Source organism: Giraffa tippelskirchi, chromosome 6 (assembly GCF_054371585.1).
Source record: "Giraffa tippelskirchi isolate mGirTip1 chromosome 6, T2T-mGirTip1v1.2.pri, whole genome shotgun sequence".
In the NCBI taxonomy this organism is placed as follows: Eukaryota; Metazoa; Chordata; class Mammalia; order Artiodactyla; family Giraffidae; genus Giraffa; species Giraffa tippelskirchi.
The window spans coordinates 28188782-28215951 of record NC_137280.1 but is presented as its reverse complement, the minus strand read 5'-3'; the positions used below and the strand labels follow the sequence as shown (position 1 = coordinate 28215951).

The 27170-nt window shown below is 35.7% G+C and overlaps 1 protein-coding gene across 4 annotated transcripts in view; it reads left to right on the top strand.

Annotated features, from left to right (window-relative positions):
- CSMD3 (CUB and Sushi multiple domains 3) overlaps nucleotides 1-27170 on the top strand; it is a 1311921-nt gene that overhangs the window by 226947 nt on the left and 1057804 nt on the right. The window contains exon 5 of one of the 4 annotated variants that reach the window (XM_081504393.1): nucleotides 10045-10105. The exons of the other annotated variants lie outside the window; for them this stretch is intronic. Within the exon in view, the coding sequence (XP_081360519.1) occupies nucleotides 10045-10105 (61 nt within the window). The remainder of the gene's footprint in view (nucleotides 1-10044; nucleotides 10106-27170) is intronic. 4 annotated transcript variants of the gene reach the window in all.

The following is a 27170-nucleotide window of genomic DNA, read 5'->3' as shown; positions in this document are numbered from 1 at the left end:
TGGTGGGAGTGCTACTAGGGCCTTTTTCTGGCCTCTGGCAACTAGCGTTCAAAGGGCTTCCCTGGCTGGTCCTTCTTTGTTGCTTGGCACAGCAGGCATTCAAAGCCCCCCCCATGCACTCACCCCCTAGCTGGGGTCCTTCTCTGTTGCTTGGCACAGCATATGCTCAAAAGGTCCCTCTGGCTGGGCTCCTTCTCTATTGCTTGGCACAGCAGGCGCTGACTGGGTCACCCCTGGTTGGAGTCCTTCTCTATTGCTCAGTGCAGCAGATGCTCAAATGATCCCTCTGGCTGGGGTCCTTCTCTGCTGCTCGACCAACCAGCAGGCACTCAAAGACCACCCTCTCTGAGGTCTTTCTCCATATTGTTCAGCTGTTGACAACTGTGTGTGGTAAGAGAGAGAGGCCACAGTGATGGCTCCACCCCCTGCATGTAATTCAGCAGTATCACCCTGCGTCCATGGCTCCCTGGCTTTCCTTCAAGGGCATTCCCTGCTTTGATCTTCCTTACATCCGCTAGGGCCATCTCGAAGTTAACAGAAGTACTTGCCTCGGGATTGCTTTCAAATCCTTACACTGCTGCTCCCAGCCACCATGCATCCCAGAGGACCTGTGTCCCTCTTGGGGGTACATAGAGCTGCCTTATAGATTATCTGCATGGTTCTCACTCCATTCAGACTGTCACAGATCAGCTGCTTCACTCTCCATCAACTTCAAATGCCTACCTACCCTTTGTTCCAAACTATTGCTCTGATGTGGTAATCTCAACCTTGCTTCAGTTCCTTCAATCCCCATGTGCAGGTCTAGTTCCACTCACTCTCCTCTTTTTTCTCTTCATTCCTTCATCCTATCAAAATGTTATATTTAAAAGGTAAACTTCAAATCAGTTTTCATGACATTCTTTCAGTTACGGCATCGTTTCTGGTATGGAGATTGGGACAAAGCACTATGTAATCATACTAGATTGGTGCAAAAGTAATTGTGGTTTTACGTTGTTGAACTTTGCCATTTGATATTAGAATACATTCTTAAATAACTGTGGTTATGTTACACATCGTTTTAATGCACATTTCTTGCTTTATTTTTTTTTTGCTAATGACCTATTTCTTGATGTTTATTTTATGTTTATTTTAGACTATAGAAATTCTGTTAGAAAAAAACAAGTTCGAGTGATTTTGATCTTTTTTATTTGAGTTCAAAATGGGTTGTAAAGCAGTGGAGACAACTTGCAACATCAACAACACATTTGGCCCAGTAATTGTTAATGAACATACAGTGCAGTGATGGTTCAACAAGTTTTGCAAAGGAGATAAGAGCCTTGAAGATGAGGAACGCAGTGGCTAGCCATCGGAAGTTGACAACAACTAGCTGAGAGCAATCATTGAAGCTGATCTTCTTACAACTACATGAGAAGTTGCTGAAGAACTCAGCACTGACCATTCTATGGTCATTGGGCATTTGAAGCAAATTGGAAAGGTGAAAAAGCTCAATAAGTGTTGGTCTCATGAACTGACCAAAAAAAAAAAATCATTATTTTGGAGAGTTGTCTTCTATTCTGTGCAACAGCAGCTAAGTATTTCTTGAACAGATTGTTTAGTGCGATGAAAATTAGACTTTATATGACAACCAGTGAGTTCTAGCTCAGTGGCTGGACAGAGAAGAAGATCCAAAACACTTCCCAAAGCGAAAATTGCACCAGAAAATGATCATGATCACTGTTTAGTGGTCTGCTTCCCATCTGATCCACCAGTTTTCTGAATCCTGGTGAAACTTACATCTGAGAAGTATGCTCAACAAATTGATGAGATGCATTGAAAACTGCAACACCTGCCGCTGGCATTGGTCAACCCTGCTGCCGCTAAGTCGCTTCAGTTGTGTCCGACTCTGTGCAACCCCATAGACGGCAGCCCACCAGGCTCCCCCGTCCCTGGGATTCTCCAGGCAAGAATACTGGAGTGGGTTGCCATTTCCTTCTCCAGTGCATGAAAGGGAAAAGTGAAAGTGAAGTTGCTCAGTCGTGTCCGACTCTTAGCGACCCCATGGACTGTAGCCTACCAGGCTCCTCCGTCCATGGGATTTTCCAGGCAAGAGTACTGGAGTGGGGTGCCATTGCCTTCTCCGTGGTCAACCCTAGAATGGGCCTAAATCTTCTCCATGACAATGCCCAATTGCATATTACACAGCTAGTGCTTCAGAAGTTGAAAGAATTGGGCAATGAAGCTTTGACTCATCTACCATATTCACCTGACCTCTAGCCAACTGACTGCCACTTCTTTAAGCATCTTGACAGCTTTTTGCAGGGAAAACACTTCTACAGCCAGCAGGAGGCAGAAAATACTTTCCAAAAATTCATAAAATCCCAAAGCATTTTTTATGCTACCAGAATAAACAAACTTATTTCTCCATGGCAAAATGTGTTGATTGTAATGATTCTTATTTTGATTAATAAAGATGTATTTGAGCCTAGTTATAATGATTTAAAATTCATGGTCCAAAACCACAATTACTTTTGTACAACTTAATATTTCAAGTTTATTTTTGTAATTTTTATTATTATCCTTACTATATAATTATGCTGCGATTGCTAGTTATATGGGGTAGGGAAATGTGTACCTTCAGTTTAGAAAGTGAAAAAATTAAAGATTTAGTGACAAAAAATTGAAAAGAGTCCAGAAGTTTTTAAAGAAGATAGGAATGCCTTCTTTATCTAAAAAAAAAAAAAAATCATGAAGACCAGAAACTGTAGCTTTGTTTAGGAAATTAACAACCAATATAAAAATATACCAAAAGAAAAAAACAGACAAAAGATAACATGATAACGTAGTATTTTGTGTGAAAGGAGTGGGTTTAGTAAATGACCTAAGAACACAGACAAGGTGAAAGATAATTTTGGCTAGGAAGTTTCACTATCTCATCATCTTTGTATACAAATTTTGAAGATATTTGCTTTAAGTACTTGTTCTGTTGTCACTATTCTTAAACTAGTGTCTGTGAGGATTGCTAGAGAAGGTATGGGTGAAACTCATGCCTGATCCTCATGAAGTTTTATTTCTTTTTAATTAGTAAAGTTGTATCCTGGCAACTATCTTAGTCTCTTGTGAACTAGATTAGTGCTACCAATTCTCTGTAAAAACAGTCTACTCTAGTCCCTTGATAAGGCACATGTCCTGATTTGAGTAGCTCACATGGCCTCTCCTAAATGACATTAGAATTTTCTGCTGGCTTCATGTTACTAGATTAATTACTATGGAATGCTTCCACGGTGCCTGCTCTTCTGCAAGACTTTATCTTCATTTTATTTTATTTTTGTACTGTTTCTTACTTTTCCTTTCTTCCTCTTTTCAGAAGTGGATGAAATCAAATGAAGGAAAAGAAAGTAAAATTAATACAGGCAGTATATAGAAAAGAAAAAGATCAAATGCAAGTCACTTTGCTGATTTTAAAACCCCAACTCTTTGTTACTCTTTCTTTGTAAACTAAAATGATTCTGGTAAAACATCTAATTTTATGAGTGAATAAATGTAGGTAAAATTTGTGTGTTCTCAGTTGTGTCTATTTCTTTGTGACCCCATGAATTGTGGCCTACCAGACTTCTCTCCATGGAATTTTCTGGGCAAGAATATTGAAACAGATTGTCATTTTCTCCTCCAGGGGATCTTCCTGACTCAGTGATCAAATCCACATCTCCTATGTCTCCTGAATTGGCAGGTGGATCCTTCACCACTGATCCACCTGGGAAGCCTGTGGATAAAATTCAGTTCAGTTCAGTCGCTCAGTCGTGTCCGACTCTTTGCGACCCCATGAATTGCAGCACGCCAGGCCTCTCTGTCCATCACCAACTCCCGGAGTCTACCCAAACCCATGTCCATCGAGTCAGTGATGCCATCCAACCATTTCATCCTCTGTCGTCCACTTCTCCTCCCGCCCCCAATCCTACCCAACATTAGGGTCTTTTCCAATGAGTCAACCCTTCGCATGAGGTGGCCAAAGTATTGGAGTTTCAGCTTCAACATCAGACCTTCCAATGAACACCCAGGATTGATCTCCTTTAGGATGGATTGATTGGATCTCCTTGCAGTCCAAGGGACTCTCAAGAGTCTTCTCCATCACCACAGTTCAAAAGCATCAATTCTTCGGCACTCAGCTTTCTTCACCGTCCAATTCTCACATCCATACGTGACCACTGGAAAAACCATAGCCTTGACTAGACGGACCTTTGTTGGCAAAGTAATGTCTCTGCTTTTAAATATGCTATCTAGGTTGGCCATAACCTTCCTTCCAAGGAGTAAGCGTCTTTTAATTTCATGGCTGCAATCACCATCAGCAGTGATTCTGGAGCCCAAAAAAATAAAGTCTGATACTGTTTCCACTGTTTCCCCATCTATTTCCCATGAAGTGATGGACCAGATACCATGATCTTAGTTTTCTGAACGTTGAGCTTTAAGCCAACTTTTTCACTCTCCTCTTTCACCTTCATCAAGAGGCTCTTTAGTTCTTCACTTTCTGCCATAAGGGTGGTGTCATCCTCATATCTGAGGTTATTGATATTTCTCCCGGCAATCTTGATTCCAGCTTGTGTTTCTTCCAGCCCAGCATTTCTCATGATGTACTCTGCATATAAGTTAAATAAGCAGGGTGACAATATACAGCCTTGACGTACTCCTTTTCCTATTTGGAACCAGTCTGTTGTTCCATGTCCAGTTCTAACTGTTGCTTCCTGACCTGCATACAGGTTTCTCAAGAGACAGGTCAGATGGTCTGGTATTCCCATCTCTTTCAGAATTGTCCACAGTTTATTGTGATCCACACAGCCAAAGGCTTTGGCATAGTCCATAAAGCAGAAATGTTTTTCTGGAACTCTCCTGCTTTTTTGATTATCCAGCGGATATTGGCAATTTGATCTCTGGTTCCTCTGCCTTTTCTAAAACCAGGTTGAACATCTGGAAGTTCATGGTTCATGTATTGGTTCACGTATTTTGGATAAAATTAGTCAGAAGTTATTCCTTAAAGTTGGTAATACCCATATTCTACATAGTGATACAATTTATCAATGTATTTCCTAAACATATATATTTCCTAAGCATATCAGTTTTCATTCCAACCCCAAAGAAAGGTAATGCCAAAGAATGTTCAAACTACTGCACAATTGCACTCATGTCACATGCTAGCAAGGTAATGCTCAAAATTCTCCAAGACAGGCTTCAATAGTACTTGAACTGTGAACTTCCGGATGTTTAAATTGGATCTAGAAAAGGCAGAGGTGGAACCAGAGATCAAATTGCCAACATCTGATGAATCATAGAAAAAGCAAGAGAATTCCAGAAAAACATCTACTTTTGCTTTATTGACTATGCCAAAGCCTTTGACTCTGTGAATAACAACAAACTGAAAAATTCTTAAAGAGATGGGAGTAACAGAAGACCTGACCTGCCTCCTGAGAAACCTGTATGCAGGTCAAGAAGCATCAGTTAGAGCTGGACATGGAACAACGGACTGGTTCCAAATAGGGAAAGGAGTATGTCAAGGCTATATGTTATCACCCTGCTTATTTAACTTATTTGCAGAGTACATCATGTGAAATGCCATGCTGGATGAATGAAGCACAAGCTAGAATAAAGATTCCCGGGATAAATATCAATAACCTCTGATATGCAGATGACACCACCCTTATGGTAGAAAGCGAAGAAAAACTAAAGAGCCTCTTGATGAAAGTGAAAGAGGAGAGTGAAAAAGTTGGCTTAAAACTAAGCATTCAGAAAACTGAGATCATGACATCTGGTCCCATCATTTCATGGCAAATAGATGGGGAAACAATGGAAACAGTGAGAGACTTTCTTTTCTTGGGCTCCAGGATCATTGCAGATGGTGACTGCAGCCATGAAATTAAAAGATACTTGGTCCTTGGAAGAAAAGCTATGACCAACCTTGACAGCATATTAAAAAGCAGAGACTTTACTTGCCAACAAAGGTCCATTTAGTCAAAGGTGTTTTTTTTTTTTTTTTGATAGTCATGTATGTATGTGAGAGTTGGACTAGAAAGAAAGCTGAGCGCTGAAGAATTGATGCTTTTGAACTGTGACGTTGGAGAAGACTCTTGAGAGTCCCTTGGACTGCAAGGAGATCCATCCAGTCCATCCTAAAGGAAATCAGCCCTGAATATTTATTGGAAGGACTGATGTTGAAGCTGAAACTCCAATATTTTGGCTATCTGACACGAAGAACTAACTCATATTAAAAGACCCTGATGCTGGGAAAGATTGCAGTCAGGAGGAGAAGGGGACGACAGAGGATAAGATAGTTGGATGGCATCACTGACGTGATGGACATGAGTTTGAGCAAGCTCCAGGAGTTGGTGATGGACAGGGAAGGCTGACATGCTGCAGTCCATGGGGTCGCAAAGAGTGGGACACGACTGAGCAACTAAACTGAACTGAAACATATCTAATTTTATCTGCATGGTACCCTTAAGGAATACTGAAGAAAATTATTATACACATTTTAAAGATGAAGAAGCAATCTCAAAGAGGTAAATCTTCCAAGATCAAAAAAAAAAAAAACCAAAACCCTGCTTTAGGAATAGGAATAGAATTAATAGGCTTCTGAATCCCAGCATAGTCCTTACCTTCTTTCCGTGCACTGCTTCCTTTGATAGTTTAGAATTATTTTAAACAAACAACTTTGTTGACAAAAAGGAGACAATACTTTGTCCTTTCTAACAATCAGCAGTGCATGAGTTAATTCCAAGTAAGGATTTATAGAACACTATCTGAAAAAGCCAATGAACAGTGGCCAAAGAGTGGACTGTATGTGTGATGGAAATGACCCCAGGTCAAACATCTGCTTTTTCAGGCAGATTCATAAACACCATCTGTGGAATTGCATTTTGAATTACAAGGATAAGATTGCAATGCATATATGCATTGTAATGTTATCTGAAGATAGAAACTATGTTTTAAATCACATTGTGTCACAGTTAATTCATGTGGGTTTTAATATTGATGGGGACAGAGTTATTAGATGATATCCATGATGTATTTTTAATGTAAGGGTTATTTACATTAGATTCATATTCTACTCTAATGGGAATAATGCTTTCATTTATTGCTAAAAACTGAAAAAAAAAATAGATGAAACACTGTAAAAATGTAACACTAACTTTCCTAATTTAGAAAATTTTGTTTGCAGCCTCCTAAACCTCAACTCAAAATTGCTGTTCATTCTCTAAGTTTATTTTTCTGAATTATGTATTTACTTGTCTGACAACTCTATGAACTGGTTTAAGTACCATGCTCTGAAAGAAATTTATCTATGTAATTAATCATATCTTTTTAATATAGCACATTTGCTTAGTCAGTATGTGTGTGTTTAGTTGCATTTCCAACTCTTGTGACCCCATAGACTAGCCTGCCAGTCTCCTCTGTCCATGGGATTCTCCAAGCAAGAATATTGGAGTGGGTTGTCATTTCTTTCTGTGTTAGTCAGTATATCAGAAGTAAACAATGGTAGACTGTGCCTCTTGAAAAGGAAACTGCTCCGACTCCTTAGTGTATTTAGATTAAATTTTACCTATGTGATAGTAGAGATTAGAAATCTGAATAGTGGAAAACAGGGCAAAAACAATGAACTAATATAGGAGCTAAAATACATATGGACAAGAGAAGAACTGATACACACAAAATGAAGCTTTTATTCAATGATCTCCCTAATGCTTTCGGGTAAGTACTTCATGGAACTGGTTTTCCCTCTGTTCTCTCTAATCCCTTACACTTGCTTCACTGATTTATTTAGGTAATTTTGGGTGACAACAATGATTTTCCATGCTTTCTTTGGGATTAATATATAAGTTTTATCACAGTGTTAGGAAAGAGCATGCTTTTTAAGACTAGGCTCATCTGAACTCATTAATTGCACAGTTCTCATATTAAACAGGTTCACAATAAGAATTAAAAAAAAAGATAAACAGTGACATATTTAGTAAGCTCCATATTGCTAAGATAGAAATATTTTACCTTTGAGCCTGGATTTAAAGTAATTGCACATTGATATTGAGATTCTATTTCAGTACTCAAACCTTCATTTCAAAAACCAATTCATTCCTTTTAGATCAAAGTAAGAATCAAAAATAAATGACAGAGATCTGGATAGACTCTGTCATACAGTGTCATACACATACAGAGTGAAGTAAGTTAGAAGAACAAATATTGTATGACATAGCTTATATGTGGAATCTAGAAAAATGACACAGATGAACTTATTTGCAAAGCAGAAATAGACACACAGATGTAGAGAGCAAATGTATGGATATCAAGGAGAGGAGAAGGTAGGATGAATTGGGAGATTGAGATTGACGTATATACACTACTGTGTATAAAATAGGTAACTAAGTGAGGACATATTGCATAGCATAAGGAAATCTACACAGTGTACTTTTGTGACCTAAATGGGAAGGAAATGAAAATAAAAAGAGGAGGATATATGTATACCATATAGCCAATTGGCTTTGCTGTACAGCAGAAACTAACACAACATTATAAAGCAAATATACTCCGGTAATGGAGTAGGAAATAGCAGTCCACTCCAGTATTCTTGCCTGGAAAATTACATGGAGAGAGGAACCTGGTGAGCTCCAGCCCACGGGGTCGCAATGTCGGAAACGATTTAGTGACTAAGGGTGCCAGGCTCCTTTGTTCATGGGGATTCTCCAGGCAAGAGTACTGGAGTGGGTTGCCATGCCCACACCATGCTAGAGTAGATTTCCATCCCCATCTCCAGGGAGGATCTTCCCAACCCAGAGATTGAACCCAGGTCTCCTGTATTGCAGGCGGATTCTTTACCACCTGAGCCACCAGGGAAGCTCAAGGATACTGGAGTGGGTAGCCTATCCCTTCTCCAGGGGATCTTCCCGACCCAGGAATTGAGCTGGGGTCTCCTTCATTGAAGGTGGATTCTTTACCAGCTGAGCTACCAGGGAAGCCCTCCAATATTATTATTATTATTTTTTAAATCAAGAGTGAATGAGATGAATAAAGAAAACCAAAATTTAAAGGAACAAACTCTACAGTGGAGCTAAAATTTTGTCATTGTACACACCAAAGAGCTAAAATTTTGTCATTGTACATACAAAATTTAATACTTTTCTGTATATGTGAGAAGAGAAAGAAATATATATGTTGTCAGGATATAAAGCCTTGACTCTAGATGCCAGTTTATGGAAATTTTAGCTAGTTCTTGTTTGTTGAAACAAAGTAGAGACAGAATGACCAGTTTCAGCAGTGGGTTAGTACAAAATAAGAAAATAAATCAAAGGATTAGTGTGAGTCACAGTTATATTAAACACTTGACATTTTTTTTAAAAAGCACAGAATCTAGAGAAAACATATTTTGTCCAAAAGCAAACTCCTAGATTTCTTGTGAAAATTCCAGGTAGGTCTTTGAAAGCATGGTAACACTCATTTGACTTGATCTACAAAAAGGCAGAAACAGTATGTGAAAATCCATAACCACAAGAACGGTAATACTGAGTGATCCTATTTCTTTGAAAGCATGTGACATGAAACCATGGAATAGTTAATATAAATGAAATTGCAACTAAATAATATGCTCTATTAGTTTAAAAAAAGGTCAAATGAATTATTTCAGTGTGAGTTGCTTTGAAATGTTTCCATCAGGGAAAATTATATCAAAACAACATGGCTGATTCATGTCAATGTATGGCAAAAACTATTACAATATTGTAAAGTAATTAGCCCCCAACTAAAATAAATAAATTTATAAAAAAATAAAAAAATAAAAATAAAAATAAAAAAATAAATAAAATATTCACTTAGGAAATTAAAATATCCACAGACAGAACAACTGAAACAAATAAATTGTTAAAAAAATCAATGGAAAAGATCAGCAACATGTGAGGAATTGTTAAATTCACTACTAATTAAAGAAATGCAAATTATAATAGCAAGGAGACACTAGTTTCAACTGTCATGTTGGAAAATATTTAAATAGTGTCTAATTATTTGATGCGATGTTTCCTACTTATTACTCTACAGGTAACATTTTCTGTACAGAAGATAACTCTAACCTGTACAAAGAGCGGAAAGGTATTCAAAGGTACAAAGAATAAAGACTTAAGCCATTTAGATCACATTTAGATCATACAGTTTGTAGGTGCTAGAATTTGTGTGCTTTTCATTATCTTATTTGCATCCTTTTGATCATTTTCAGGTTTTGAAAAATAAATGTGTTTCTTTTGAATCAAAAAAAAAAAAAAACAACATTAATTTAGAAGTGTTAATATAGAGGGTACATTTAGCATTTTAATTTATAATATGTATATTTTATAATAAAAATAATTCAAGCATATAAAGTAACTATCTGCAATTCTTATGCATGTGTTGATCATTATGTCTACTAATATAATTCTTGAATCATTTGATTATTTGTAAATGTGTTATATTTTGAAAATTTTATTCTACTAATTCCAGTATTATACCCATCTTCAGTTTGTTTTTGTTGAATGTTATTTTCTTTGATTATGAATTATGTTTTTCTACTTCTTTGTATATCCAGCTTAAAAAATGTTATTATAAGTTTTATAGGTAGTACATTTATTATCTATAATAAATATTATGGATTATATTATGTCTTTTAAAAAATATTATTAAGTTTTTTTCTGCTAAGCAAATGACTAATGTATTTTTTAGATTCCCTCAAGTTTTGTTCTCAGGGTACTTATATTTTTGTTCTCTCTTTATTCCTAGAGAATTTTCTTATGTTATGACTTGGTTCTTAGTTTTAATTCATGGCCTTTGTTGGGTCTAAACTAATTTCCTAAAGGTCTCAGTGATCTCTTTGCTGTTGTTGCACTTAAACCCTAACAATTTTGTGGTCTGTGATATTTTTGTTCCTTTCTCAGTCCCTCATTAACCATTCTCTGTAAAGTTTTGTGGACTCCTGCTCTGCATGTGTGGTTTGACCCTTCCCTTTTCCCAGGGAAATCCCCACCAGTCATTTGGCACCCCTTGGTCAAACTACCTGCTTTTCCAGCATTTCTTTCCTTTTCAGTGCTCTGTTCACAATTCTAGCCACATCCTAAAATGCATGTTCCAGTCTCTGGCTTTTTAGTTCATCAAGTGCCAGATGGTAGGTGCTCTGCTAGGACTCCAACTCCATGTGCTAAAGAAAGTTCTGTCAAAAGTGGGCCTCACCTCATATGTTTTCTTCCTTCAAGGATTGTAGTCATTCACGTTTTGTCATTCAATGCCTGAAAACATTGCCACATATATTTTGTTCACATTTATAATTATTTGTGCTGAGAGGGAAAGTCTGGTAATGTTTACTCTTTCATGTTCTTATTTTTTTGAAAGTTTCTCAGTCTTTGAAATTACAAAAAAGTTTGTGTTCATTGTCGCAATTGAAAAAATATAGGGTCATCTTCCATAACTCACCCTTATTTGAGCTCACCAATGTTAATGTCAAGATATAAAACCTCCCTTACTGTATCTCATTGCCTGTGCATACAGAAACACAATCAGATAAGAATTTCTTCTGTTTATTTTTATTTTTTAAGATATGAGCATAATGAAGGTAGAAGTTAGCAGGTATTTTTTTTTAAATCACCAATCAGTATATTATGTTCATCACTGTTGGTTAATAATGAAGCTCCATTTAAGTCTATGAGCAAATCATAATTAATTCAACTATTTCCTTGTGGATAGGAATTTTAGATTATTGATGCTACAACATATATTCAGTAAACATCTGTTCTTGTTACTTTTTCTCTGTATAATAGATTCCTTCATGTGGGATTGCTGGGTCAAAGGCTAAAACACATTCTAAAACACATTCTAATATATTGGGATTACTTTTTGAAAACATGTAAGCTGTTCTTTTCCACCAACAATGTATGAAAATGCTAGTTCCTGCCTCCTTGGCAAAATACATTTGGAAGTTGAATATATCAATCACTTTCCTATCAAATTTCCTTTGAAAACTATGTAAACTGAGCTCAACTGAGGTAGAATAAAAAGCTGTTTCAAGTATGATAAACTATTAATATATTTAAAATCCCATAGGTAGGGCTTCTCTGGTGGCTCAGTGGTAAACAATCCACCTGCCAAGCAGAAGATGTGGGTTCCATCCCTGGGTTGGGAAGATCTCCTGGAAAAGGAAATGGGAACCCAGTCCACTATTCTTGTCTGGGAAATCCCATGGACAGAGGAGCCTGGTGGGCTTCAGTCCATCAGATCACTAAAGAGTTAGGTGTGACTTAGCAACTAAACAACAACAAATCCCACAGATGAATGAGAACATTTGAAAAGTTAAATAGACTAGTCAATAGAGACTGAAGTCAGAAAAACGTATAGTAGAGAAAAGGAAAGTGAACATAGGAGGATTTATCAAGGCTTTTTAATGGTCTTATATGTGCTTGCATTATCCTATTTAATATTGAAAATATAATTTTAATGTGAAATTTATTCTTCGGCATATTTACTTGAGAGTAAACAACTTTCAGAAAAGATTTGCAGTCATGAGTTAATGACCCAAAATCTGGCTGAAATTATTTTACCATCAGTGGAATGTCCGTTTCAAAAATAAATATTTTTCCCAAGGTCAGCAGCAATTAATTTTAAGGCACTTCCATTTTGATTAGCAATTTCACTGACATCATTAATAACAAATGGTCCACAAGCCTGAGAAAGGTTAAATATACAAATCTATTAAGTTTTGAAGAACTTGAGTCTGTTTTATTAATGTTTAGATTTCCTTTGTCTTTCTATGTAAGACAAAAATATTAAATAGAAACTCTTGAATCCTCTATTGACCATGTCTTTGGTTTAACTGTGAAATTGATCAGTCAAACCATGTCAGAGTTTTGCCTTTTACTTAAATCTCAAAACAGAGGTCATCAAATTTTGTTGCTGAAGTCACAAAGACAATCTGTCAACAACTGCAGATCAGTGAACTTCTCACATACTTCTCTAAAACCATAACAATTATATTTTATTAAGAACATCTGATTTTATCTTACGGTTCTGCTTGCTATAACATGCTTGTGTGAAAGATTTAAGAGTATTTTCATACTGTAAGATTTTAAATTATCTGGTTAATGGAATTTCCATTTAGTTTCATGTTGTGTTGGTATCACCTTGTTAACATAGAATTCTGCAGTTTTACAATAGTTAGAGATACTGAGAAGTTTGTTATTTCAGCCTAAAATGACAGAAAAACCATATATTTAAACTATATATTTAATCTACTCTGTATTTTAGACTAGAGATAAATTTAAGCTTTTGGTTTAAAGAATAAGGGGCTTCCCTGGTGGCTCAGAGGTTGAAGCGTCTGCCTGCAGTGTGGGAGACCCGGGTTCGATCCCTGGGTCAGGAAGATCCCCTGGAGAAGGAAATGGCAACCCACTCCAGTACTCTTGCCTGGAGAATCCCATGGATGGAGGAGCCCGGTAGGCTACAGTCCATGGGGTCACAAAGAGTTGGACGTGACTGAGTGACTTCACTTCACTTTAAAGAATAACAATTTGTTAATTGTGCAACCCACATCATGTACAAAACAACAAAATTAGTGTGAGCATATCTTTAATAAGCCATCTGTTCACCATAGAATTTACAAGACATTCCTCCAAATTTTTCAAATCAGATTGTTTCATAGGACTCAAAGAGTGAAGTGATATTGTAGTTTTTTGGTACAAAGAATTACTGAATATGAAAGTTTGAACATAATGAGGGAGAGACTATAATGATCCCAAGAAACGTTTTCTTGATTAGAAGGTGGATGATGCAGAAGTGCAGAATTTGTACTCTTGTTGTACACTGTGCTCAAAACAAAAGTCATAAATCCCTTGTACTTTTTCCATAAATGTGTGATGTTGATGCTAACAAAATGTTTAAATCACTAAACATGCATTAACAGTTTACTAGTGGTTTGTGTCAGGGAGCTACTATCAATATGCAAAATAACCTACATCTTCTGATTTATACATGCCACAAGCACAGCTTACTCTATGCAAATACATAGCAATGGAGAGTTAAAGTTAAATATAAAAGGAGACATAGGCATAGTGGCAAACAAAATTAAATTTCCTATCAACTAGAACAAGAAAGACCCACGCAGGAATAGTAAGGCACAGAAGCCTCACTTTTACCTATTTCAGCTGAAGTGTAAACTATTCAAAGACTTTTAAAGTGGTCATTTTTATAGTGTAACACATGCTGTGTAACCACTTAGCTTCATAACTTTAATTATTAACTAACATGTTCATTATATAGATTTTATTTATATGCTTTTGAAGGCAGTGATTTTTATTGTCACTGTAACTCCATAATTTTTGTTAATGTCTCATTCATAGTACATGCTGAGTACAGATTTGTTTATGGGAGAAGAGAGCGATATATAACAGTCAAAAAATTAACATCTATGTTAACTGTTAATGTGTTATTTAATATTGTTATTTATAAAAATCTTCTCCAAAAGGCAGATGATTAATAAAACAGGGACAATAAATGCCTAGTAAACAAAAGTGACTATACTTGGCCTCATTAACATAAGAGAACTGAAAATGAAGATGACAACCAAAAAATTTCACACCCATCAGATTAGAAAAAATATAAAAATATTAAATATTAGGAATGATAGTAGGGGAATAGAAACCCTAAAACAGTGTTTAGAAAATATATTTTATTCAAGAATCATTGGAGAGCAATTTGGTTCTATCTCATAGACATATACAAACTCTAAGATTCATTAATTTCACTTAAATTTGTAGAAAAAATCTTGCACATAAGAACAGAGAGACAAAGATGAACAGAGAGACCAAGATGAATAGACTGAAGTAATGTATAAAAATATATATGTTCTGAAATCAATTAGGCAAAGAAAACTGCAAAATTAACATGTATTTATATGTGTGTATATGTATAGGTGAATGTAACTACTTTAATTAAGTTAAAAATAAAGTGCTCAATATCACTTAAAGATATATAGAAGTGTATACAGCCCAAATTAATGGCATTGTTTCCTTGGGATGAACAACAGTTAGGTGTTCTCCTGGGAGAGGAATTCAAAAAATTAAACTATGTATTTAATATTTCTTTATCCTTTATTTAAAAAAAAAATCACAAGATTTAGTTGGTCAGTACGCAGACATTTGTCATATTATTCTCTGGAATTTTTTCTAATTTTTTAAGAAACATTTATTGTATTTATATGTTATATGTATTTTCTAGTTACAATTTATGCGATGTTACATATTACCTAATTTGGGCTTCCCTGGTGGCTTAGAGGTAAATAAAGAATGTGCCTGCAATACAGGAGACACAGATTTCATCCCTGGGTTGGGAAGATCTCCTGGAGAAGGAAGAGCAACCTACTCCAGTATTCTTGCCTGGAGAAGGAAACAGCAACCTACTCAATATATACACAATATAACGACTAAACCACCACTGCCAATTTGGATAAAATGAATGTGTGTTAGTCACTCAGTTGTGTCTGACTCCGCGACTCCATGAACTGTAGCCCATCGGGCTCCTCTGTCTATGGAATTCTCCAGGCAACACTGGAGTGTGTTGCCATTTTCTTCTCCACCACAGAGCTAAAGCCAAAGAGAAAGAGATGCACTATCTTATTGCAGTGAGGTTTGAAAAAATTAGTTTGTTTATTTTTATATTGTAACTCAAACCCGAAATTAATGATATTAAAACAGATGTTCTCAGCCAATAAAAAACTTTCCTTGGTTGATCACTGGTGACATCTTGAAATATCTCTAAGTAAAGTGTTTATCTTAATTAATTTGTTAAACTTTCAATGAGGAAACTAGTAACTTTCTTAAGTTTTTATATATGCTTAATTTTTTGATTTCTTTTTTTAACATTAAATCTTGGAAGCTACCTTTCATTTTCTCAAAGGAGATTTCTCTTTCTAAAGCTTTTTTATTATACAATCATTGTATATTACCCCCAGTGGTGCAGCATTGACATCACAAGTTTCTCCCTGGACTTAATCTTCAGATCATGGTCAAAGAAAATGATAGTATTGAATCTCAATTTATAAAAATATAATTTATTATTTGAGCATAAATTAAAGAGGTACTTAGATTACACATGATGACTTAAACATTGCAATTTGAACTGCAAAAAATAACACAAAAGAAAGGACATATTTACATCAAATTTTTCTTTTGCTGTTGTTGCCTGATAGGGCAAAAAGAACAATAATAAGATTTCTCTTTGATCTACTGATCAAAGCCAAAGATCAAATTGGTGTGATATGACCATCATTTCCAATTTTCTGTGAATTTAAGTGCATACTAAACTGTTACCAGGCTGGCATGACATTCAAATTTAGGGTCTTCTCAACGGTTTTCTCATACCCTGCCTACAACTGATTCATGGGTGACTGGGAGTTAACTCCAGAATAGCTGCTACTTTTGAAGTCTTTTGAGGGGAAAATGCATAAGTTTCATTCTAGAAAGCAGGGGTGAATTTTTGGTTTCTACTTTTAAAACATTCTAAAGATAAAATAATCTACAGTCTGTAGTTTCAAATGTATTAAGAAATTTTGATAGACTCTTCCCATGTTAGGCTTGTCTATTTGGATTTAAATCTATAAATGATATACTGTGAAGGAAAAGCTGTAGTTCAGTGTATGTCTACTGGTTCATCCATGAAAAAGTAAAGTAATTCACAAAATTTATTTCAGCAATGAGACATCAATAAAAATAACAGAAACAGATTTCAAAGGGATAAGTTAGAAATTGTAACTATATTTTTATTTATCTTCTTTTAATGTTTTTGTTTGCTACTGACAGATATCAGTATACATCTTTATCTTTGTCACAGTAGATTTTCTTATTCATTAAAAATATCATAATTCTGTTGTCTTTGATAACTAGCTATGATCCAGGTCAGTCTATAATGTGCTTTTCTACTTATCATGAATAGAATAAATTCTGCATACAGGATCTTCATCATAACCAAGCATCCCATAAACTTTTAAACTTTGGCTCTCCTTGAGACATCAGATGCAATATATTGGGCTCTAATTGCCTAGCTTTAAAATATCTGAGGTAGTAATGCCTCAAATTTTTGGATATTTGCTAATGCAAATCAGTTCCCACCTTATTCCTGTTATAGATTTGAATATTTGCCTAATAAATTTCCTTAAGTAGAAAACATTCAACAGCTTTTGTATACATGGCACTTTTTTGTGAAAACAGAAGAAGTGAATTGCTAATATCAAATCTAAAATATTAGATTTTCCCAGATTTTAATTAGTTTGGAGAAGTAAAGTGTGTAATCCTCTACTGAGACAGCGTGCCATGGTAGTTCAGAGCTGATTTTGAGGTCAAACAACTCGAGCTTCACAGGCTTTCAAATCTATGTGTCATAGTATGCATACAATTATCAAAATAATAACTAACTTTTTGGTAGCTGAAAAAATTAAATATGCAGATGAATCATTTAACAAAGGATCTTGCATATAGTAGGTCTTTTCTGTGTCAGCCTCTGTTTTTATTGGAATAGATGTTGGTTATAGTGACAAATACATAGCACCATAAACCAAACATGGTATGTACTTGATAAATGGTAAGTCTTACGAGCATGAGTAATGAGCAGAATTAAATACCCAGAAACATTATTAAAGTTCACTTACATTTTCTCTAAATGATTCTACATTCTACTATTTTTTAGAAATATGTTTTTTTCTTTCTTTTTTTTTTTTTAAGTAAATAAGACACATAAGAACTGGAAGGTCATCTCACTTTTGCCAGTAGGGTACATTTGAGACATCTTAAATTTTAGCTTGAAAATAGATAATAGAGGTTAATGTGCTTTTCATATTTAAATCTCCTATGATGCATGTAATTCATTGAAGGCTAAATTCTTCATTAGTGTTTAAGAAATCTTGGCAAAATTAGTTGCGCTTTATTATATAGTAATCTTAGATAACAGCCATCTACCTGACATTGTAAATTCCTTGAATGCTATCTTACTTTTGAATTTCTTATGCTTGGAATAACCACAGATATTTTAAATCTCAAGCCATTTAATGTAAGAAACCTGGAGTTATTTGTGAATATTTTGCCCTCAAATCTACGTCCATATTTGTATGCTTTTCAAATCACTGCATTGCCTTTATTTTATAGCTTCTGATGTAAAAGTTTTAGTGCCACATGTAAGACATTTTAGTGGTATAATTATCAGGCCATATTTGTAAAAAATCAGCAAAAAAATGAAATACACTATTCTGAAACTATATATTGTTGACTTAAATATTTCATTTTCTGAATAATTCTTTATATTTTAACATAAAATTTTCTCTTGGAAGCAAAGGGCAAAAATAATGTAACATTTATTGAATACTTCCTGGAAACATGTTAACTGCTTTATACTCCTTATTTCATTTACTTCTCACTAAGATCTATAAATTAGGTGTTAGTATACTTATCTTACAAAGAAAATTTATAAGTTTTAGTAATTTGTTATGTTTAAACTTGTCTGTCTCTGATACTTAAAGGAAAATTGAAATGAATGTTACTTAGTTAGAAATTGAGGAAGAAAATGGAACCCTACTATCACATTTTTAGAAGGGAAAAATACCCTTTATTCTGTATTTGACTGATTCTATTGATAAGAATTTACAAATAAATTCATGTCTTCTTGGTTTGAATCTATTACTCCTGGTGACTAAGCTACTTCGGTCATTGTTAGAGACTTCTGAAAGCGCTTAAGACTCAGAACTGTTTTAATAAATTTGAAAAAAGTGTAGCATAATGTATAAGAAGTTCAATATTGTTTTCAAAAAGCTTAAAGGAGACTTTTTAACCAAGGAAGATAATATTTTCTTCTGTTAAAAAAAAAAAAGTACGTATTAACATCTGGAGAAGGAAATGGCAACTCACTCCAGTCTTCTTGCCTGGAAAATTCCATGGACAGAGCAGCCTGGTGGGCTGCAGTCTATGGGGTCGCAAAGTGTCGGCCACAACTGAGCGACTGAGCATATGGCTTAACATAGTGCATCATTAGAATTTTCAGCATTGGCAAATCTGGTTCAGAAGGATGGCAGATAGAAAACATGGGCTTGGAAGGCAGAGTTTAAATCCAGTGCCTGTCTTTAATTGCTTGTGTGTTCTTAGTCAAGGTATTCAACTTTTTCTCTTATATAATAAAAATAATTTTTACTTTGAATGTTTCTTATAATTTGATTAAGATATATGCATTTTAACATTTTATTACCTAAAATAGTCATTATGTTAATTATTCGATCTTTTTTCATATTTGTCTCTGTTCTAGAAATGAGAAATAGATTATATACTGTTCAGTCCATGAAGATAATTATTTTAATAAAATCAGAATCAATTCCTTTAACTTCTGATTTGAAGCTGCTTAAAATTGTGTAGCAGAAATCATATTATTCATCATTCTTTATGAATCCATGCAGGTGCATTGAAGAATTAAAAATCAAGCTGAAATTTCTGATTAAGAAACTCAGATGTGAAAATGAGACAGTTATTTACAGATGTCAAAGTTATAATTTCTGTTTTTGAAATGGTGATTAATTGTGAAAAACTAAACCTGACACTTCCAGTAGCTGCACCTTTCAAAATTCAAGACTGTAAATAATTCGTTTAAAACTGGAAAACAACAAGGGGAAAAATATATGTGTGTATGTATACTTACACACTTTTTTGTGGAAAGTAAAATTGTGGTTACTTTATGAAACTTTATGACCCTGTTTGTGAAACCTGGTCAATTGTTTCACAAAAGTAAAGGGAAGAGAGGAAATAAAAATCATCTTTAATATTAAAAAAAAAAAGCAATGCAAATAAAGAAAAAAATAACAGTGAATATATATATTACAGATCAGCTAAAATATAATTGTTCTGGAGACACACAATCATTTTGATAAAAGTTGTATCTTTTTTTTTTTTATAAATTTATTTATTTTAGTTGGGGGCTAATTACTTTACAATATTGTAATAGCTTTTGCCATACATTGACATGAATCAGCCATGGGTTTACATGTGTTCCCCTTCATGGACCCCCCACCCACCTCCCTCCCCATCCCATCCCTCTGGGTCATCCCATTGCCCCGGCCCTGAGCCCTTGTCTCATGCATCGAACATGGAATGGTGTTCTGTTTCACATATGATAATATACATGTTTCAATGCTATTCTCCCAGAACGTCCCACCCTCACCTTCTCCCTCAGAGTCCATAAAATTGTTCTATGCATCTGTGTCTCTTATTCTGTCTCGCATATAGGGTTATCGTTACCATCTTTCAAATTCCATATATATGCATTAGTATACTGTATTGTTGTTTTTCTTTCTGGCTTACTTCACTCTGTATAATGGGCTCCAGTTTCATCCATCTCAGTAGAACCGATTCAAATGTATTTTTTTTAATGGCTGAGTAATATTCCATTGTGTATATGTAGCACAGCTTCCTTATCCATTCGTCTGCTGATGGACATCTAGGTTGCTTCCATGTCCTGGCTATTGTAAACAGTGCTGCGATGAACATTGGGGTACACGCGTCTCTTTCAATTCTGGTTTCCTCGGTGTATATACCCAGCAGTGGGATTGCTGGGTCACAATGAGGTATCATTTCACACCAGTCAGAATGGCTGCTATCCAAAAGTCTACAAGCAATAAATGCTGGAGAGGGTGTGGAGAAAAGGGAACCCTCTTACACTGTTGGTGGGAATGCAAACTAGTACAGCCACTATGGAGAACGGTGTGGAGATTCCTTAAAAAACTGGGAAAGTTGTATCTTTATAACATTAATTACCTTTCTTTGGTCCTATAATAGCTAAATAAAATAGAAAAAAATGATTTTTGTTGAGCAATTATTTCTCTTTTGTTTTCTGTCTCAGCAACGTAAATGTGAAATACTGGAAATCTTGTATATCCCTCCTTGTTTGTGCCTGTTGCTCTTTACCAATAGCTCAAGTTAGATTAGCATGGCTTCCCTCATGGCTCAAACAGTAAAGAATCTGCTGCATTGCTGGAGACCTGGGTTCAATCCCTGGGTCGGGAAGATCCCCTGGAGAAGGACATGGCAACCCACTCCAGTATTCTTGGCTGGAGAATCCCATGGCCTGAGGAGCCTGGAAGACTACAGTTCATGGGGTCCCAAAGAGTCAGACACGACTAAGTGACTAACACTTTCACTTTTTCACTACTTTCATATAAATTGTGATGTATTTATTTTGTAAAACTACTTTTCAAAGCAATTCATGCCTCTAATGTAAGTCGTACATTAACAGTGTGAGGCTTCCTTGAATTCCCAGGTCTTGGTGTTCTTACTAAGTATGGTGGTAGCAACACTTGTTATCCTCTCTTGAAGTTGTAATAGATAAATTATAGAAAAATCCTGCACTTTTAATATAACAGAACAATTCATACCTTTGAAATAATATTGCATTGTACTATAGTTATTGATTTATTTGTAAATATCCCCCTATAGACTAAGATTATACCTTTGAGAGTCCAACACCATAGGTATGTGTTCACACTGCATCACAAGTGACAAGCACATTCCCTGCTACTGGGTAGATGCCACATACTTATGGAAAAAGTGAATAAAACACTCATACATTATGAGTTTCTGAAAATTCCTTTAAACCTTTGTTATTTAGAATTTTTTTAAAATAACATCAACTAATATTGTTTGTTGAATCTCTGAAACAATACCGTATTTCTTGCAAAGAATTCATACAAGATTTCTTTCAAGGTGTTAACTTACTGTGTGATCTATTACAGCATTATAAAATGACAAATTAAAATTGATCTTTAGGAAGATGTTTTAAATGGGGTGTTTCAATTTAGAAAGTTGAAAAAATATTTTTCTCTCATTGATATTTTCAATATCTAAGGTTTATTTAAAGAGGGGAATAAACTTAAGTATATAAATACAGAAATATGTATATACATACAAATATACTATATATATGTATATATATATATAAAGTGTATGTAAAGTGTATATACATGCATGCTAAGTCGCTTCAGTCGCGTCTGACTCTGCAACCCTATGGACTGTAGCCTACCAGCCTCCTCTGTCCATGGGATTCTCCAGGCAAGAATACTAGCGTGGGTTGCCATGCTCTCCTCCAGGGGATCTTCCCCATCCAGGGATGGAACCCGCCCCTCTTAATGTCTCCTGCATTAGCAGGCGCGTTCTTTACCACTAGCGCCACCTGGGAAGCCCGAAGATAAATGAGTCTAAATCAGTCTGTGTAAAACTGCCTGAATCATATCAGGTTCTGAGATTAATGGAAAAACCAGGCAACCTTGATGGAAGTGCTTACCAAGTATGCTCATTGTTCTTTGAGGATTACTTATAATATTACTTTAGGAGTTTTAGAGATGAAAATTTTTCAGAATGAAAAGCTGTGTCAGGGAAGGTCCATCGAATGACAAAGGCAGTTCTAAGGCCGTGGCCTTGCAAAAGGAGTATCTTTGGTCATCAGAGTGCCCTCTGGTGGCCTGGTTGAGTAACTCTTGTCCCTTCTCACTTGGAAGTAAACAGACAATAGAAGTTAATTTAGTTTCTAAAAGAGGCTTTTTAGTCACTGGCAGCAACCGGGCAACAGTAATTTGCAAACCCTGCCCTTTATTAAAATTCATTGTTGCTTTCAGAGTTAGAGAACTATAATTTCAGAGATCCAAGCAAGACCAAGAAGAAATAACATTTTATATAATCACTTTCAAGAGCTGCTATATAATTAAACACATGTGCAATTAATTTTAGGCAAAAACAGCAGCCATTATGCAGTAGAAACTTGCTTTATACTAGTCCTGGTTTATAGCAACAGAATGGATATGATGTCAAGTGTTATAATTTGGCATGATTCCAGTAAATTTACAATTTTGTGAAAGTGCTATCAATAGAGCATTGTTTTTGCTTTACTATGCTTTTCTCCAGCTTTGTGGCTCTGTTTTAGCAGCAAAGCATGTGGCATATTAGTTGTATCAGTTTGGGCTATAGCCGTAGGGTGTGTAATACCAAGAAATCTATGTTGAATCACAGTTATAGAATAAAATAAAAACAATCCCACTCAACTTGGATGGGGGGAGAGTACATAAAATTTGTGTATTTAACTTTTCTGCTTTCTTGTATATAATTTATTGAGTGCATTTGTAAAATGAACTAATTATAGAATGATTTTCACATGGGACAAAATAAAAACTAAATGTCCTGCTATAAAATTTTTTAAAAAACATAATTTTTTTCCAGAAAGTCACATCTCTGCATAAAGCTCAAGTTGTAGTAATAAAGTTGAAAGGCAATGTCTACCTTGTAAACATTATGACATTATATAACTGGTGAAACCATTTTAAACACAGATTGTGTGAGGAATGCACGGACGGGTCTTTTTAATGATGCATTCCCTAGTAGTGTACAGTATTCTTATCAGATAAGCAAAAGCACAAATGAAAACAAATCATCAAACAGTTTACTTTTTAGTTCATGATCCAATTAATGTTTAACTTAGGTTGTTCTGGGACAAGTAGAGTAGAGTAGATTGGTTGAGGAAAGCTTAGATCATAATTTTGAAATTTAATGTTTCCACTTTTATTAAATTAACCTTTGATAGTGAGTTACAGGAGAACGTTGAAATTGTGCAATACAGGAAGACAACTCTTTTAAAATGCAAGCAATTGTATTCTCAATGAACTTCACTGCATTCTTGAAACAATGCCAGCAGAGGTTCAGAAAGTAAAGAACTGTGAAACCCAGCTTTGAAATAAGGACATTTATCAGCAGTTCAGAATCCTTATATCAGAGCTGTGACCGTAGAAAATGATTTGAATCCATAAATAAGCCCTATGCACTGCCATCTAGACCAAGATAATATAAGAAGATCTTGATCTTTAATATGTAGTTGTTTGTAGAAGGAGTTCTGAGAGAAAAGAAATGGTTTGGAAGACCCCCTTCAACATGACAGTAGATCTTGCTTCTTTGTGAACTTTCCACCTCAAGCTAATTAATCAATTCAACTGGCACTTAGGACTTTCTGTATGCCAAGGACTGCACAATGCACTGGGAGCCATTGATGAACAAAATAAGTATAGCTTCTACCTTGAGAGATTTATGTTCTCGCTAAATAATAAACAAGTAAATGAAGTTCAGTAATTATTTTTGAAGAGCCTCTTGATGAAAGTGAAAGAAGAGAGTGAAAAAGCTGGCTTAAAACTCAACATTCCAAAAACTAAGAATATGGCATCCGAGCCTCTCATTTTATGGCAAATAGTTGGGGAAACACTGGGAAGAGTGACAGACTATTTTCTTGGGCTCCAAAATCACTGCAGATGATGACTGCAGCCATGAAATTAAAAGACGCTTGCTCCTTGGAACAAAAGCTATGACCAACCAAGACATAAAAACAAAAAAAGAGAGAGAGACATTACACTGCCGACAAAGGGCCGACTAGTCAAAGCTATGGTTTTTCCGGTATTCATGTATGCATGTGAGAGTTGGATCAGAAAGAAAGCTGAGCACCGAAGGATTGATGCTTTTGAACTGTGCTGTTGGAGAGGATTCTTGAGAGTCCCTTGTACTGCAAGGAGATCCAACCAGTCCGTCCTAAAGGAAATCAGTCCTGAATATTCATTGGAAGGACTAATGCTGAAAATGAAACTCCAATAATCTGATGCAAAGAACTGACTCATTGGAAAATACCCTGATGCTGGGAAAGACTGAAGGCGGGAGGAGAAGGGGACGACAAAGGATGAGATGGTTGGATGGCTTCACTGACTTGATGGACATGACTTTGAGGAAGCTCCGAGAGTTGGTGATGGACAGGGAAGCCTGGCATGCTGCAGTCCATGGGGTTGCAGAGTAGGACATGACTGAGCCACTGAAATGAACTGAACTGAAAGACTGGAGATTAAAATAAGCAAAACCTCTTTTTAGGTCAGTGACAATTAAGGTGAAATTGGAAGGAGAGAGTAAGTGCAGGAATGGAGTTGCTATAATCTGAAGAAACTGAAAGGAGGCCTGTTTAGCTGTAGTACAGTGTGTTCTAGAGCACATAGGCATTTTAGTACATGGGTGGTATTATAAATGAAATAAAAATCATTAAAGGGTTTATACCATGTTCTCATTTATCTTTTAAGCTGATCACCCTTGCTGTAGAGGATAAATATATTGCCAAGATGCAAGAGTGAAAATAGGCCATATACTAGGGGCATATCACAGCATCCACTAGAGAGATTTGGTGGTTTAAAATATTGTGGTAGCAGTGGAGATGGATAGAAGTGAGCAGCTAAGAGATTTATTTGGGGGGTAAATATGGAAACATTTGTAGTTGAATTATAGAAAAGGAGCCAGATATAAGTACAACTGTTAATTTTCTACAACTGGAAAGTTGGTGGTTCTGGTTACCAAAGATGGCAGAATCTGAAGAGAAAGCATGAAATACGTTTTAGACATATTAAATTTGAGATGCTCATGAGGCATCTAGATGGAAATGTGAAATAAGCAGTTGGGTGTGTAAATCAAAAGCACAGATAAGAGGTTTGGGTTGGAGATAACTGTGAGAGTTGTCAGCATATAATCAAGCACTGATCTCATACTCATGTTCTGATAACCAAGACCCTTGACCTGAGAGAGCAGTTCCCACAATAGGAAGCAGCATTTTCAGCTCCAGATACTTATTTCTATTTTTTTTTTTTAACCTCTACTAAGTCATTTTATTCGGAGAAGGCAATGGCACCCCACTCCAGTACTCTTGCCTGGAAGATCCCGTGGACGGAGGAGCCTGGTAGGCTACAGTCCATGGGGTCGCTAAGAGTCAGACACAACTGAGCGACTTCACTTTCACTTTTCCCTTTCATGCACTGGAGAAGGAAATGGCAACCCACTCCAGTATTCTTGCCTGGAGAATCCCAGGGACGGCGGAGCCTGGTAGGCTGCCTTCTATGGGGTCGCACAGAATCGGACACGACTGAAGCGACTTAGCAGCAGCAAGTCATTTTATTATGTGGTGCATTTTCTCAGAGCTTTGTAGTGTTGTGGAAATTATTATAATATCCATAGTGATGAGGTCCAACATGGTATAGTGGAAAAAAATCATTTGCCTCAGATCAGAACTTACATTTACCATTTATCGATTGTGTGACTTTAGGTGGGCTAGATAATGTATCTGAGCCTCTGTTTCCTCACACTCTGTGAAAATATGGGACTAAAAATATTTTCTGTACCAATAGAGTAGTTATATACATATTTTGTGTTGAGGAATCTAACTTAAAATACATCACAGTTAAAAAAAAAAAAGAATTTTAACTTAAAGTGTTACTAAAGAGAATTAACTCATTAATACCTGACTATAATTTAAAAGGTTGTTCTACCTAGATCACATTTGTGTCCTAGAAATATATTATATTACTAATATCATTATGAAAGTGCTTGCTTTTCTGATTAGTAGGATGAGAGTCATAATTGATGCACCTATTTGGAATTTGAAAATTAGAAAGAACTATTTATTACAATCCAGAGAAGGCGATGGCACCCCACTCCAGTACTCTTGCCTGGAAAATCCCATGGACGGAGGAGCCTGGTAGTCTGCAGTCCATGGGGTCGCTAAGAGTCGGACACGACTGAAGCGACTTAGCAGCAGCAGCATTTATTACAATCAGAAAATTAAATGGTTGATTTACCTCTTTAGAGTTAAGTAACTTCGGATATCTTTAATATTGACTCCGTTTGATGATTGTGGGTATTTGATAATTTAACATATTTTTCCAAATGAAAACAAGATAAACTAGTTTGAGTACAGAATCGGGGAATATGCTGCAGTTTCTGAAATGGTCAGCAGAGCGCCTCAGTAACGCTACCATGGTTACATTTCCTCAGCTTCTGTAAGGGAGTAATCATTAAATAATAATAACCCCAAATTGTAAAACAATTGAAACAATTATTTACTTTGTCCCCAAAAGGTGCTTAATACTGAGTTAGGATATAGTAGTGTACTTTATTCATAAAAAAGAAATGTTCTGAATTGGTGTATGAAGTGGAAGGAAAGGAAGGGATATTTTAAAATATTGATTAGGGATCTTTCTGCCAATTTTGAATGTGAATTATACAACAGAAAGTTATATATTTTATGTTCCTTTTTTTTTGCAGTGAAGTACTGCAGAAGTTATATGTGTACAT